We start from the raw sequence: 14,182 nt of genomic DNA on the forward strand, positions 1-14,182 counted from the left end.
GTAACTTTTTTTTAATGATTCATTCATTTTGAAGGGATTTTTTCCCATTTAAACTTCATAGTCCAAGTTTGAATAGCAAATAAATAAATGTTTATTTAATAATATATTACACTGCATACATTTTGACCCAAGAGCTTTGGTAAGCTTTAAACAAGCTTTTTTTAAAAAGAAAAGAAAAAAAAAAGACAAAGGCAAAAAAAGACAAAAACAGCACTAATCACTATTATTTTCTACTGATTGGTTGGTCTCGAACATTTCAAAAATAATAAAATAATATAAATAACAACAAGGACATGCAAGATGATAACACAGTTATCTTAAAATTGCTCATTTTGTCCAAACCAAAAGCAATCATTTCACAGTGACTGGAAATAGTGAAATATAAGCAAACTCTCACATCCAAGAGGCTCGAACAGCTAATATTGGCAATTCCTACTTTAAAGGTGAAAAACAAAATCAACTGTCAAAATTAGAGCCAGAAATAAGTCCACATTTTGCCATGTCTTAACATTTGTTACCATAAGTATTGCAATCTTTTTATGTGCTTCAATTCTTTAATTGAATTTGATTTAGGCTGTTTTAAAACTGAGACAGCAGAGCAGAGTGTGTGGGCAGGTAAAGCAACAGGTTTCCTTCTTCCTCTGTCTGCCATATGTAAAATTACCAGAACATGTTGAATTACTATAATAGAGTTTACAAACAGCTTTTACAACATCTAACTTTAGTTTGAGTTTTAAACTGTGTTCAGTGCCTGGACTTCAGTTTCTCCTGAGCAGGTACAGCATGAGGTTAAATCTCTGCAGGTCTATCATCATCCTCCATGTTTGTTCTTTTGATTCAACAAGCGGATTAATGAACAAAGTCAATATGTAGTGTGAAACCAGCACTTTAAGCAACAACTAACAGTGTAAAAACTGAATTTAAAAAAATCGTCAAAAAACGTCAGAGAAGACAACATGACACGCCTCAAATACACCGATAAAGTAACATTGATTCTAGAGTGATTTTTCTCACCCCCAATTCAAATTGTCAGCAATTTATTTTCTCACTTTATATACACTTGCCACTCAAAGTTGTTAAAGGTGACACCTTGGTGCACTTTCAAATAGATTCACTAACAGTGATGTTGAGATCTTTGGCTCATTTTTTGTTTTGTCTTCCTCAAGCTAGAAGTGGTTTTGACATGTTTACTCTCAGGTGATCAGGCTCGCGCTCATTGTTGCATCAACAGCGTTTCATGTCATGATTTCATAAGAATTAAACTGACTTTTAAAAACAAAATTAAAATAAATAATGAGTTGGTACTGACCGTTCTGGGCATGGGCGGTGAGATGGAGCCATTGTTCATGTAGGAGTCGTTCATGTTGCTCATCATGATGTAGCCTGGGTAGCCCTGGTACGGATGACCTTTACTATACAGGTCTTGGAGTTTTCCTGATTAAAAAAAAATTGAGATTAAAAAGTGGCCATTATTGCTAAAGGCTTACATGAAACATTTTTTTATTTATCAACATTAGAACTCTTTGAATGTCTCAAAACAATAGGGCTTTAATCACATAAATAAATCTAATAAAAAGACATATTCTGAATGTGCTTCAGTCAATAAATCAGAGCAGTAATCATGACAAAGCTGAGCACAGAGTTCGCCTGCCTGTTTTGATGCTGTAATGATATCACTGTCGATCGCTTTAACCCGTGCCCCATTTCTCCTCGGCCTTTTGTTTGTGCCCTTTCTTCCCGTCTTGGAGAGGAGGGTCGTATTATACAGAGGAACAATGGAGCCCCTCTGTGCCAATTAGCACCAATTAGAAGAACATACAGACTGTGTCAAAACAGGAGACGCCCCAACTGTTCCACTATCCTTTGACCTGAGAGAGAGAGGGGGGAGAGCTTTATACAAGAGGCCTCAATGCTGCGACACTCGCCACTCAACTTGCGCGCTGCGTAATAAGGCCGGGGGGTTGGGAGTGTTTGTGGTGTACAGCCTGATGGCAACGTGGATCTTGTTGTGAAGAAAGCCAGTGTTTGGTTTGAGGGTTTCTATTCAGGAGCGAAAGGGGAACAAAGCGGAGACACACTCCTCCACAAAGCCCTAATGATGACCTGCAGGAGTGGGGTCAGGGCAAAGCGAGCAGCAGCAACATGTTGCATGCGACACTTAGCTGATGTATGTGGGGAAATAGTTTATTGGGGTAATTGCCTAATAAGAAACACAAGAGATAGACTTGTTTTTCTGAGTTATCTTCATTTGTAGGCTTGTGCCACATGTGTCATATCTGAGAATGAAAACATGAAATGTGCATCCTCCTTTCAGTTCATCTTTGGCTCTGCAGGCACCCTCATCTACGAGGTAGGTAACAGGTATCCATGAAGGTGCAGCATGCCCTGACTAGACCTGGATCAGACATTATCTGTCCGAGTGCAGCAGGAGCAGGGACTCTGATAAGAGGAGGTCCAACAGCGCAGGAGTGTGACTGATCACTTCTGTGTGGGGAGGAAACAAGGTGCCACTTTTTCACCCTGTCCCCTTGTAACCTCAACTTCTCAAGCTGCAGCGAATTATTCTGAAAATCCGGGGCTTATTGCAGCTAAATGGCACGCCAGCTGTCCTATAAAGCACGCTGATTTAACGAGCTCTTGCTCAAGGCGATGTCACTTACCATCTTCCGAATGATCTCTGTGTTTTTCATGATATGAATCTTGCGGTATTTGGGACTGTCTAGCTGCCTGTAAAAAAAGACAAGAAAGAAAAGAAAAAGAAATAGTAAAAAAAAAAATTTAAAATGAAGGTGAATCAATTAAAATGGGCCTTCAAATGCAGTTACACACACAAACATGCTGATACGGTCAGACACCCACAAACACTGCTGGGACAAATGCCGTCCCTTTTGCTTGTCACCAAAGCAGAACAAGCATGCACACACACACACACACACACACACACAAAAACACACACGCTACCATCTATAGAGAGGTGATGGAGCAGCCTGCATCAAAGCTTCAAAAGAACCACTTAATTAAGCTTCATGTCCTTAAGGAGCTTATAAATTAACTTGTTTTCAGTAGCACAGGTCCACTCTCAATTTCATCTCTCAGTTTATTCTAATTTCAAATAAATGGGGTGTATTTTCGTTACAAATTAAAAGCCTCTGTATAGAGTGAAATAAAATCATCCCATGAAAATAGAAAATGGTGGAGACAGGTTTTGCTTTAAAAAATGTAAAAAAAGAAGAAGGGGGGGGGGGGGGGGGTCGTCTGCTTTTTCGCACACCATTTCCTTTCTGTTTCTGAATCAGAATTGGGAAGAGGACCTCTTTTTGGAGTTCAGACCCCTCAGGATGGCTTCAAGCTGAGCGAGGGAACTTCGTTGGATTCCTAATTAACATTCAGCCTCTGTCTCGTGCGTCTCTAGGACATTTGGGTGGTGAATGTGTACAGTCTCATTCAAGATGTGCCCGAAATTTCAATAACGCTGCGGTTAATGACAAAAACAGCCGACTAACTTTGTGATGGGGGAAGCTGCAGCCTGCATCCTGAGGTCGGTGCACGGGGAGACGGATGCAGAAAAAATTAAAAAGCTAATTTTGACTGTGTTTCATGACTACTCCGTTTGCTAATAAAATGGCATCTTTCAAGTATGGTATACAAAGCATGCCGATAATAATTTTAGAAGCATTATAATTAATAATTCTTCCATTGAGATGCTATGTGCACATTTCATTTCCTGTGATTTGCCTGATTTTAATCTGAGCAGTAAGGATGGAAAAAATCAAATGCAGCTTTAAATGTGATTAATATTTTTCTCAACCATAAAGCATGCAATAATAACAAACACAACACTAATGAAATAGGAGAATGACATTAAAAATAGATAAACATCCTGGCAACTGAAAAATATGACGTTTAGATAAAGATGTGTTTTATAAGCTGTGAACTTTGACCAAAATGAATAATCTTGTTAGTGAATCGGTTTTAAGCCATGTGTGCTAAACAGTTTCATGTGCTAGTGTTTACAGCTGCTGAAGGTTATGGTGCACCTCTGCAAACACAGCTATTAGCCTACTTATCACAGCCAGCACAAAAGGCCTCAATTCTTACATCTTAAAATCTTTTTTCTATTATTTTGTTTTCAAATTTCACAACAAAATAAAAAAAAACTATATCTACCACAGATGTTCAAGTGTGCATTTAGGCCTTTATTGTTTCTGAAAATTTGGTGTGTAAGATGTAAAATGTGGAGACGTTTCTGGAGGGGTGAAGTCTGTACACCTGCAGATATTGAGTGTTATTAATGTTTTAAAACATTTTTTTTTTAAATACCACAAAGGAGGCTATAAATGCACCTGAACTCAGTGTGTATTTTTTTTTAAATTTGAGATAAATCTTGATGATAAAAAAAAAAGCTTAACATTGTAAAACTGAGCTGTTTTACACAAGAGGAAATTCAATTTTGCCATATTCTCAATGCTCTTTAAAGCAGCAGCCATGTTTTTAAAGCTGTCAAAGCATTCAGGCACACAGAATAAATTAATAAAAAAAGTGCCAAAAGCTAAATGAAAACCAGATCTTTAAATGATTAAGAGGATAAAAAAAAAACTTTGTTTACAGGCTTGATGCAGGCCGTTTCATCTCTCTGATGGGAGTTCAGAGTTGATACCCTCCTTCCTCTCTTCCTCATCATCCACCACATCAGTCAAACACATTACTTACATCGTGGCTGTTGCTGTTGGGGCTGCTCTCTGACTCGTTGACCAGAGATGACTTGATGTCTGCCAGGTCTCCCTCTTCCTCCGAGTGGCTGAGCTCGGCGAAGATCTGCTCCTTATGCGGGTCTCCTTCGTCTTTGAACGGGATCATTTCGTCTGTGGCGCACAGCTCCGGGTCTCCGCCGCCGCCTGATAACTGAGGCATTTTTTTGTTTGTTTGTTTGTTTGTTTTTTACTCTGTTTGTTTCACCAAGAAAACTGAAGACACACACGCCAGCACTGTCCGAAACTACAGAGGGGAAAACTCCCACTAAAATCCCCAGAAATGAGTGGGTAGCCTAAACGTCCCCCTCTTTAACCGGAGCGTCGACCGTGAGTCACTCGGAGAGGAAGCGGCGTGCAAACACGCTGCCGGTGTCTTTTTACTGAAGCAACAGGAGGAGAGTGGCTGCTTGTCGGCGTCCTTTTCTCACCACGAGTGTTTAAACTAAAAAGACTAGTAACTCACACACGAAAAACTTGACATGTGAAGGCTCAGAATGAGAGTCCGGTGCACGCCTCAATGTCATGAGGAAAAAATAAAAAAGGGAAGACGAACCACGAGTTAAAATCTCATCACTAGTTTTTCAGTCAACACACACAACCGACGACGGATATGGTCCAGTAAAAAAAAAAATGTTTAAAAAGTGCATTTACAAAACTGAGAAATATTAATTCCTCGGTGGTCCAGTCAGTGGAGAAGCCGTGTCGTCCTTCAAAGTGGGGAAAAAAAAGTAGGCTAACAAAACCAAAACACCGTCTGGAGGTGAAAAGGTAACTGATGGATGTGCAACTGGAAGAAAACACAGTTTTAACACTTAGAGAAGACAACAAGCAACGCAGTACGCCGCTTTCATGATTCAAAAATACATCCTCAACGCAGGAGGGATAAAAGCAAAAGTCATAAAACAATCAGAAAAAGAAGGGTAAAGAGGGAAAAACGCCGTGGAGCGACTTCCCACTGCTCCCGCACTGCTTCCACAGTGTAATGTAACCAGTGTGTGTATGTGTGTGTTGGTAATGTAGCTGTGCTCCCTCCCTCCTCCTCCTCCTCCTCTTTCCCTCTTCAGTCATTGGGAGGAAGGAGAGATGAAAGGGAAACCGAGGCTCTGATTGACACCGCACCGATTGACACTCCTCCTGAGAGAAAGATTTATACACAGCTCACAACAAATGGGCAGACAGGAGGAGGAAGAGGAGGAAGGAGAAGAAGAAGAAAAGGGAAAGAAGCGGCGAGGCTGACACGCGCGTTGTGTGATGGGTTAAAAACAATCACGATAAATAAAAATTACGAAAGAAATGGAGAGGGAAAACAAGACGAGCCTACGCTTGTTTGGCAAAAGAAGTTAAGTAACGCAAGAATTGGCAATAGCGTTATTTTCTGTAGTAGCCCAATACACCAAGGCTCCCAAATTATAAGAAAAAAAAGAAGTATTAAGGGGTGTAGAAATCAGACATATTAATTTTCACTAACATTCAAAAGCTTCAAATAGATTTATCATTTATGTTTTTTGTAGGCCTATTTATTCAGCAACATTGGGGGGCAGAGGGAGTGCGTGTGTGTGTGTGTGTGTGTGTGTGTGTGTGGGTTTTTTTTACCTCTTTGAATTGTTTTGTATTGACAATATCAAGGGGAGTCCTTGCGGTTTTCTAGTGCTTTTTATGTTTTATAACAACATGTGCAAATATCAAATTTATGCTATTGGTCTCCAGCAGCATAATGTCACGTTTAAGTATTTTGCCACACTTGCGAGATAACAAATGTGATATAACGGTTAAACGAAATAGGCCAGGGGTATCAAGGGTTATTCTCTAACTGGGAAAAGGCCAAGGGGTATCAAAACTTTTGCATGTTAGCAACCCCTAATTATTTTTGAAGTTTTCAGTGTCACACACTCGTCTAAAACCATCTAATCGAAGATGCAAGGATGAAACATTTGTTCAGATATATTGCCATTCATTATTAGCACTCACACATGAATAAAAAAATGTGTGTATGTGTGTGTGTGTGTGTGGGGGGGGGGGGTCACACACAAGTACAGATAAAATAAATGCATTGTGTATTTAATTAAGAATTACATTTATGTAAAATAATAATAATAATAATAATAATAATAATAATAATAAAAAACACAACTAGCATTGGACATATGAGGGGGGGGGGAGATTAAAAGAACTCAGACTCGGATATTTCATGGGAAAATATAGGAAACAGAAAAAAGAAAATAAACAAAAAAAGAGGCAGTAGAACTGGTGTGCTTTCTGTGTCTGTCTGAGCAGGGAGAGATTGCGTGAGAATCAAAGTTGGGATGGGGAGGCAGATCTTTATAAAGCGCGGAGGTGGGGTTAGCGGGGCGGAGCCGCGGCTGCCTTTGATCTTGCGGCGGCTGGCTCTTTCATCCCCGACTCCCCCCGCCCGGTTTCCCCACCACCACCACCACCTCCCTCTTCCACCCCTCCCTCCCTCCTCCTCTCTCTCTCCCTCTTCCCTTTGTATGACTAAATTTGGTCCGAGTGTGGAGCCGGGCCAACATTTCCACGTGTGCGTTCATCCCAGCTGAGAGAGAGAGAGAGAGAGAGAGAGAGAGAGAGAGAGAAGGGGTTCTCTTCCGGGTAAGGAGACAGCAAAAAAAAAAGAAAAAGATCAAAGGCTTTTGGGTTTTGGAGCAGAGTGTGGATTCAAAGAGCCGAGACTGGCTGCATACCAGAGTATAGCGGAAAGCGCGCGCTTCCACACGCGCCCACATTCACACATACACGCGCGAGCTCGCACGCACGCACGCACGAAGGATACAGGCACCAACACACGAGTTAATTAGAAAGATTTCACACAGGCAGACCCGAACAACCAAACCTTTCATTAAAAATAAAACCCTTTAACATTATATTTCTTGTTTCCAGCCAAAAGAAATCAGAAGAAGAAAAATGTTATACAAGGTATAAACTCTTTTCCCCTTCCTGCTCTGTGGAAAGTATCGGTTCTGCTTAATTACTTCTTTTAATTTAATTATCCGCCACTTTTTTCTGGCACGATGTGAAATGATGCTACCTTCATCCACCAGCAACCCTAAAACCACGCTAGGAACAGCCCTCATTGCCTTGAAATATATTTTTATTCCGTGTCTTTTGCAGCATTCACCTTGGATATGGTTTTAATCATAAAATTGTGAGAAAAGGGGGAAATCAAGAGGGGGGAGAAAACGATTTTTGGTAGGCCTATTAAGATACTAAAAAGAGACAGTGCAGGCCTGCAGGGCCTGAGGTAAGAGGTGAAGAGATCCAAACTGTGAAAAATGAAACAGATTAAATAAATCACAGGACTAAATGATTCATGTTTGAGTTTTGGCTTTGGTTTATTGGCATTGTAAGATATTATGAAAAGCAACATAAGGATACCAACCTTAATCCTAATGTTCTGTTTGGGCTCTTTAAACCTCTATTCCTCTTTAACAACTAAGCAAACAAATAATGTTGCTTTATCACCTTGACACTTCATGATGTTTCCTATTCCAATTAGCATTTATCAAACATTAGATTTTAAGCTGATCTGAGAAAATGGCACTTCTGTTCATAACATGCTTAAATACAACAGATTTTCCTAAGATATGTTGATGAATGATTGCTGATGACAATACTTTTTGTGCAGCAAAAAAGTATTGTCATGTCAATGGATTTGGGAAGGGTACATCCCTTTCTAAATCCCAAATAACTCTATTTGAATTTGTGTAATTTAAGTTTAGAACTAATCTAAGACATGCACCAATCAGGATAACATTTCTGTATTTTTTTGTCTGTGAATTAATTTTTGGACAAAAAATAAAATCCAGTCTCTTAATTCATAGCCCTTATAATAGAATACATGAAATATCTTCCTTTTTCTGGTGTTGTGACAATGCTGTATGGTCTTTTCTGTTCATTCTGCTCAGTTCATGGTGAACGATGACCATTTCAATTATAACTAGTTTGGAAGTACAGCAAAAATACCTTTTTTCAAAAAAAATGTTTTTTGTTTTGTTTTAATTATTTAACACATAGCAGTGGTGGACGATAAGGAAGGAACAGCAATATCTGCAAGAAACAGTGGTCAATGAAGATGTAAACAGGCACTCTTACTCTCCAAAGAAATATCCGAAACAATAAAAGCTGGAAAATTGAATCATAATAAACAAACAGTCCATTGGTATGAGGCAGGTGAGGGTGAAGGTATCCCCAGACACTCCAATTGCATAAAGGTTAGCTGAATGAAAATATTCAAGGTGCAAATGTAAGAGAATGAAGTAGAAAAGTAATCCAATACACGTATCTGCTCGCTCTCTCTCTCTCTCTCTCTCTCTCTATATATATATATATATATATATATCACATTATTGCAAATGTTACATAACAAAATGTTTCATATGATGCATTAGTTTCTGCAAAAACAAGAGGCTATCAAAATTAGGTTTGTGTTTCCTGCATGAAAAATTGCAATATAATCTAAACAAAAAACCTTCACTGTAACTTCATATTCTTGTGTTGCAAAGTGAAGTAGAACTTGTGGGTGAGTGAGAGATTCATTATTTAATGGCCTCTGCTGCATGATGGGAGACTGCTGCAGAGAAGTGAGGAGGGGTCATTCGTTCACCAGGATACAACAGCGATGTACATATTTCACTGACCAATATAGATTTACTTTTTTCACTTTTAAATTAATATTGTATGCAGCAGTTGAATCAGTGCATCAGAGATAAGCCGGCATAGATAAAGATGAGGCTTTGTCTGCTGTGTAGTAATTCTAGTTTAGCGACTTGATGACAAGGCGGTGGACGACAGCCTCTCTAATGAAGACGCTGTCAGAACCACCTTACACACTTTCTCTTGAAAAATACATTATTTTCTCCGGTGAGGCTCATTGTATCGCAGCCCCGGTTGTTAAAATAACCAGGAAAGTTGAAGTGGAGAGAAAAGAGAGAGAAGGAAGGAGCGGAGTAGGAAAAAAAAACACAGCTACATTAGCATTTCTCTCCTAATGAGTTCATAAGACTGACCCCTCTGGATCTCACATGAAAAGGAAGATTTCCTGCTGCGCTGTGACCTGAATTCAGTTGTCTCTCACTTTAGATACTACATTTTGCATGTTATATAAGGAAGGAATATATCAATACACACAGCATAATTTATCATCAGCGGATTTCGATTCCTCGTCTCCCTCCTTAAAACCCGGCAGTCAGTCTAAGGAAGGAAATAAATATGTTAATGGTCTACACATCGTGGTGAGATACAAAGTGTTGGTGAACATAATGCATATCAAGCATATTTTGTTTTATATTATATTTTTCCCCCCTTTTATAAAGTTGGTAGAGCATATCAGTTTAGTAGACAATATGAATTGTGTCAAACAAAATGCTCTTTGTTGGAACAACATTCAGTCAAGGTCCTCTTTAGATCTATTATTGTCTCATCTTTTATCTGTTCTATTTTCATTGCAATGCACAATACTTCAAACAGAAATTACCCTAATTATCTCCCGTTCCTGCTTTGTGCTGTGCATGTGTGGGCGTTTCTATGTCTGCATGTGTGAGCGTCCGCCCATTCGGTGTGATGATTTGTCAATATCAGTTCCTAAATTCACCTGCCAGGTGAGTTTCAGTGGTGAAATCCCTGTCTATTCCACCTGCTAGTCATTCATAACAACTTCCTTGATGTAGAAATTATAGCCCTTGCACTCGCAGTCATCTCCAAGAAAACGACAGGAAACAAACATCAAATTATGATGAAAAGAGCTGGCAATTAAAGCCGAGAAGAGACACCATTTATCAAACGTGCAAATCAAAAACAGGGGAGGTCCGAGGTGAGTGATTATTTGTGCTGCTCTTTGATTGGTGGAGGATGAGTCACCTTCTTGAAGGGGAAGGAAAGTGTCTTGGGGGTAAAATAAGGAAGAGAAGGGCAGACGTGTGATCTGCTGATTTATGGCAATGCTGTCAGGAGGCTGTCTCAGACAAACTGTCATTAAAAGGAAATTATCTCCTTGATGGAAAAGGAGGGGAATTTGTCAAGCAATGTATATATTTTGGTTGCGTCCAATTTGGAAAGGTGGTGCCAGAGTGTACAAAGAGAGAGCAGTAAATCTGAAAATACAGGCAAGGTGACAAACATCATGATACACCTGTGAAATAAATTATAAAATAGAAATGGAGTCTACAGCCGTGCTAGCAGCTCTGCAATGCTGCACAGCTGCAAACTTCATCATGCTAACATGCTCACAATGCAACATATTCTCATGAATGCTTTGTACAATTTCTTACATAAAAATATATGCATTGTGTTTCATATGATATCCTATGAAACATAACCGCAGTATTTAACTGTCACTGTTTTAAACACATTGTTTTCGTTGTGAGATGGAACAACTTGGTAAGATTTAGGCACCATAACTACTGAGTAAAGAACAGAGTTAGAGTCAAAATAACCAGTTCTATACATATCTACTTGACGTAGTTATGTTGGTGATGTACAATGTGACACTAATTAGACATATCTATGGAAGGAAATTTCCAACGGGACACAAACACTGGGGGACACTACCTCTGTTGCTCTACTGAAATAGTTAAAAACTCCAGTGCATTTCTTTATGTTACAAACCATTCATGAGAACAGCTTGCACAATGACAATGCTCTCTATCTCAGTGTTAGCATGCATATTTACTTATTGACCAAAATTGGACAAATTTATATTTTTACTTCATGTTGGTGCTAAAAGGAAAGTCAGGGGATCACCAAAGTTGTTAAGATTAACCCAGAGGGGGATTTGACTGCGCTAGATTTCATACCAATCCATACTACAGTTGTTGAGAAAGTTCCATAGATATACAATAGAACTGGATGTGATGACAGCGAAAAAGTCCCTTGGGCTGCATACCACAAAAGTACAACTGGAAGTTTGAAAAAGTTTTTGTTGTATGTGCAAGGCGAACAATTCTCATTGGACTATATATCTTTGGGTTCAGTATCCCAGCCTTATATTATAGCCATAAAATTTTTACACAAAACCACAAACGTCAACCTCATGACGGTGCTAGAGGAAAAGACAGAGGATCATCAAAGTCATTTGGATTTATCATCTGGGAGCTCGAGCTGTGTGTGCTAATCTGTGTCGTACCGTTGAGATATTTTACTGGATAAATAAAAACTTGTATCTGCTGGTGGTGCTTTAGAAGAAAGGTCACAAATACAAAAATTAAACGTGATCAATGCAATCGTTTTTTAGAGATTTCAAGCAAAGTGTTGGACTAACCAATTGACCTACATTGCCATCCACGGATGGAGCTAACGCTGCAGCATTACCACATTTGCAACAATGTACTTGAAAAACAAGTTTCCTCATGAGGATCCACTCCTCCACCCACTGTACAGATTACCAAATCCAATCGGCAGACTCCTCTATTGTCTTACTCACGGAGATAAAGAATGATTCACACCAAGTGGCACCTGACTCCACCCTTCTATCCTTGCCAGCCAGTGAAGCTGACAGAAAAGAGAGAAACACTGAGTAAGCTCCTCAGAGAAAGAGAGGGAGAGTTAGGGATCACTTTTCCCTTCAGACTTGGCTCACGCTCACAGGCGAGACGGTATTAACTTACATTCTCAGAGCTTCAAAAACCTGAGTGCTCGCATGCCGCCATCATCCGTGGACAACATTGGACAAACATGCACATGCACAGACACAATCTTTATCTCTTCTTTTGACTTTTTCTCCACACACTGATACTTGCATGTGTTGCCTCAATGCAGCCAAAAGAAAAATCCTCCGGGGCTATAATATCATGACAGGCAGCCTTTCTCCTGTTTGTGTGTGTGTGTGTGTGTGTGTGTGTGTGCATGCAGCCCTGTCCTGCTGTCACTCCTGAAGACTAATGGGCAGATTAACACTTGGCTGACCCAGGTGCCTTCAGGGAAATTAATGGCGAGGGTGTTTACCTACAAACTTCGCCCAGCTGGGACGGCCACCTTCTCTGCAGCGGACTGTCAGGTGCAGGAATCTGCTGAGCTTGCCCATTGGCACCTTGGGTTTCTATTGTTGATAGGGGCCATCGTTTAACTCTATGTGTGCTGAGAGAATGATCTAAAGGAACTTATACAAAACAGCACAGTGGTTGCTCAAATATTTCATAGAGGACAAAAGAAAAAGGCACATCTTTCACAGTTTTTTGTCCTCTTCTAAGTGAAAGTTTCAAGGTATTCCCTTCTGTTACGCTGTGGGAAAGGGCAAGGTCTTGACTGGTGTAATTGATCAGGTTAGAGAGGCATGACAAGGCTTCTTTTTATTGCGCAAGGGCTACATATGTCCAGAGGCTGGCCAAGCTCCACCACCAGCCGTCCTCCACTGTGCGCTGCTGTGTTGTGCTACATTCTTCAGGTCCAAAGGGGAAGTGGTGCAGTCCTCTCAGCGCACACAGCTACTCCTTTCATCCCACTGTGTTATTGGAGAAAGCATTGAGCAGTGCGTCGGTGCCTGCTGTGTCAGGGTCAGGGGTCAGAGCTGACCCGCTAAGAGGTCGCGGGGCCCCCATCCAGTCTGTAATCAAGCACACAGCACACCTCGCTGACCCCGCTCCTCCGTCTGTGCCCGTTGCCCAGCCTCAGCCGGCCTTGGCTTGCCTGAGATCAAACAGGGAGCGGCAGTACCTCTGGCCCTGTGTTATCAGCCTGGGTGTCTCATCACATCAACACGCAGGGCTAAACAGTAAACACAGCCAGCCTGCTTTTGCTCACTGTGTGTGTGTGTGTGTGTGTGTGTGTGTGTGTGTGTGTGTGTGTCTGTGTGTGTGTGTGTGTGTGTGTGTGTGTGTGTGAGTGTGTGTGTCTGTCTGTCTGTCTGTGTGTGTGTGTGTGTGTGTGTGTGTGTGTGTGTGTGTACATATCAGTATGGCCTGTGCGTGACTGTGAGGTTAGGGTTAGGTATTGCTAAGATTTAATCAATTCTGTGTTTGTTTTTGATTCTGCTGAGCATTTCTGATTTTGATTCTTACTTATTTGACTAACTAAGGCAACAAAATATTATTGTATGGTTGTATACTCAAGTTACATCCATGCATACATCCATGTCTGTCTGGACTCAAATATGTAGTAAAGAATTTTAAGAAATGGAACAAAAGGTAATAATTGTCATTTTTTGGTGAAATGGAAGTTATCGTTAAATTGACATATGATTCAAATAATAATTTTTCAGTGAGAAGCATGCTTTTCTTACGGTGTTAAAATGTTTTTGCAGAATATTGCCACATTGTCACAGTGAAGTTGACCTTTGATCTTTATTATTTTATCCCTTTATTATTTTAACTAAGCGGGGTGAGGCAGCTTTCAGTTATTATGCTCCTCACTTGTGGAACAAACTAGCTGTAGATCTGAGGTCTGCCCAAACGCTCAGCTCCTTTAAATCAGGACTAAAAACACTA

General features: G+C 40.2%; 1 protein-coding gene across 5 annotated transcripts in view; it reads right to left on the reverse strand.

The window, feature by feature from the left end:
- Positions 1–5,751, reverse strand: part of lef1 (lymphoid enhancer-binding factor 1) — a 51,933-nt gene extending 46,182 nt beyond the window's left edge. For 4 of the 5 annotated variants that reach the window (XM_059341570.1, XM_059341584.1, XM_059341562.1 and 1 more), the window contains exons 1-3: positions 4,711–5,751; positions 2,661–2,727; positions 1,310–1,434 (exon numbers count right to left, since the gene is read on the reverse strand). In XM_059341570.1, coding sequence (XP_059197553.1) covers positions 1,310–1,434; positions 2,661–2,727; positions 4,711–4,911 — 393 coding nt within the window. In that variant the 5' untranslated portion in view covers positions 4,912–5,751. The remainder of the gene's footprint in view (positions 1–1,309; positions 1,435–2,660; positions 2,728–4,710) is intronic. The other variant, XM_059341591.1, reaches the window with a different exon arrangement.
- Positions 5,752–14,182: the final 8,431 nt, after the last annotated feature.

The sequence above is a fragment of the Centropristis striata genome, chromosome 1 (assembly GCF_030273125.1).
Source record: "Centropristis striata isolate RG_2023a ecotype Rhode Island chromosome 1, C.striata_1.0, whole genome shotgun sequence".
NCBI lineage: Eukaryota > Metazoa > Chordata > Actinopteri > Perciformes > Serranidae > Centropristis > Centropristis striata.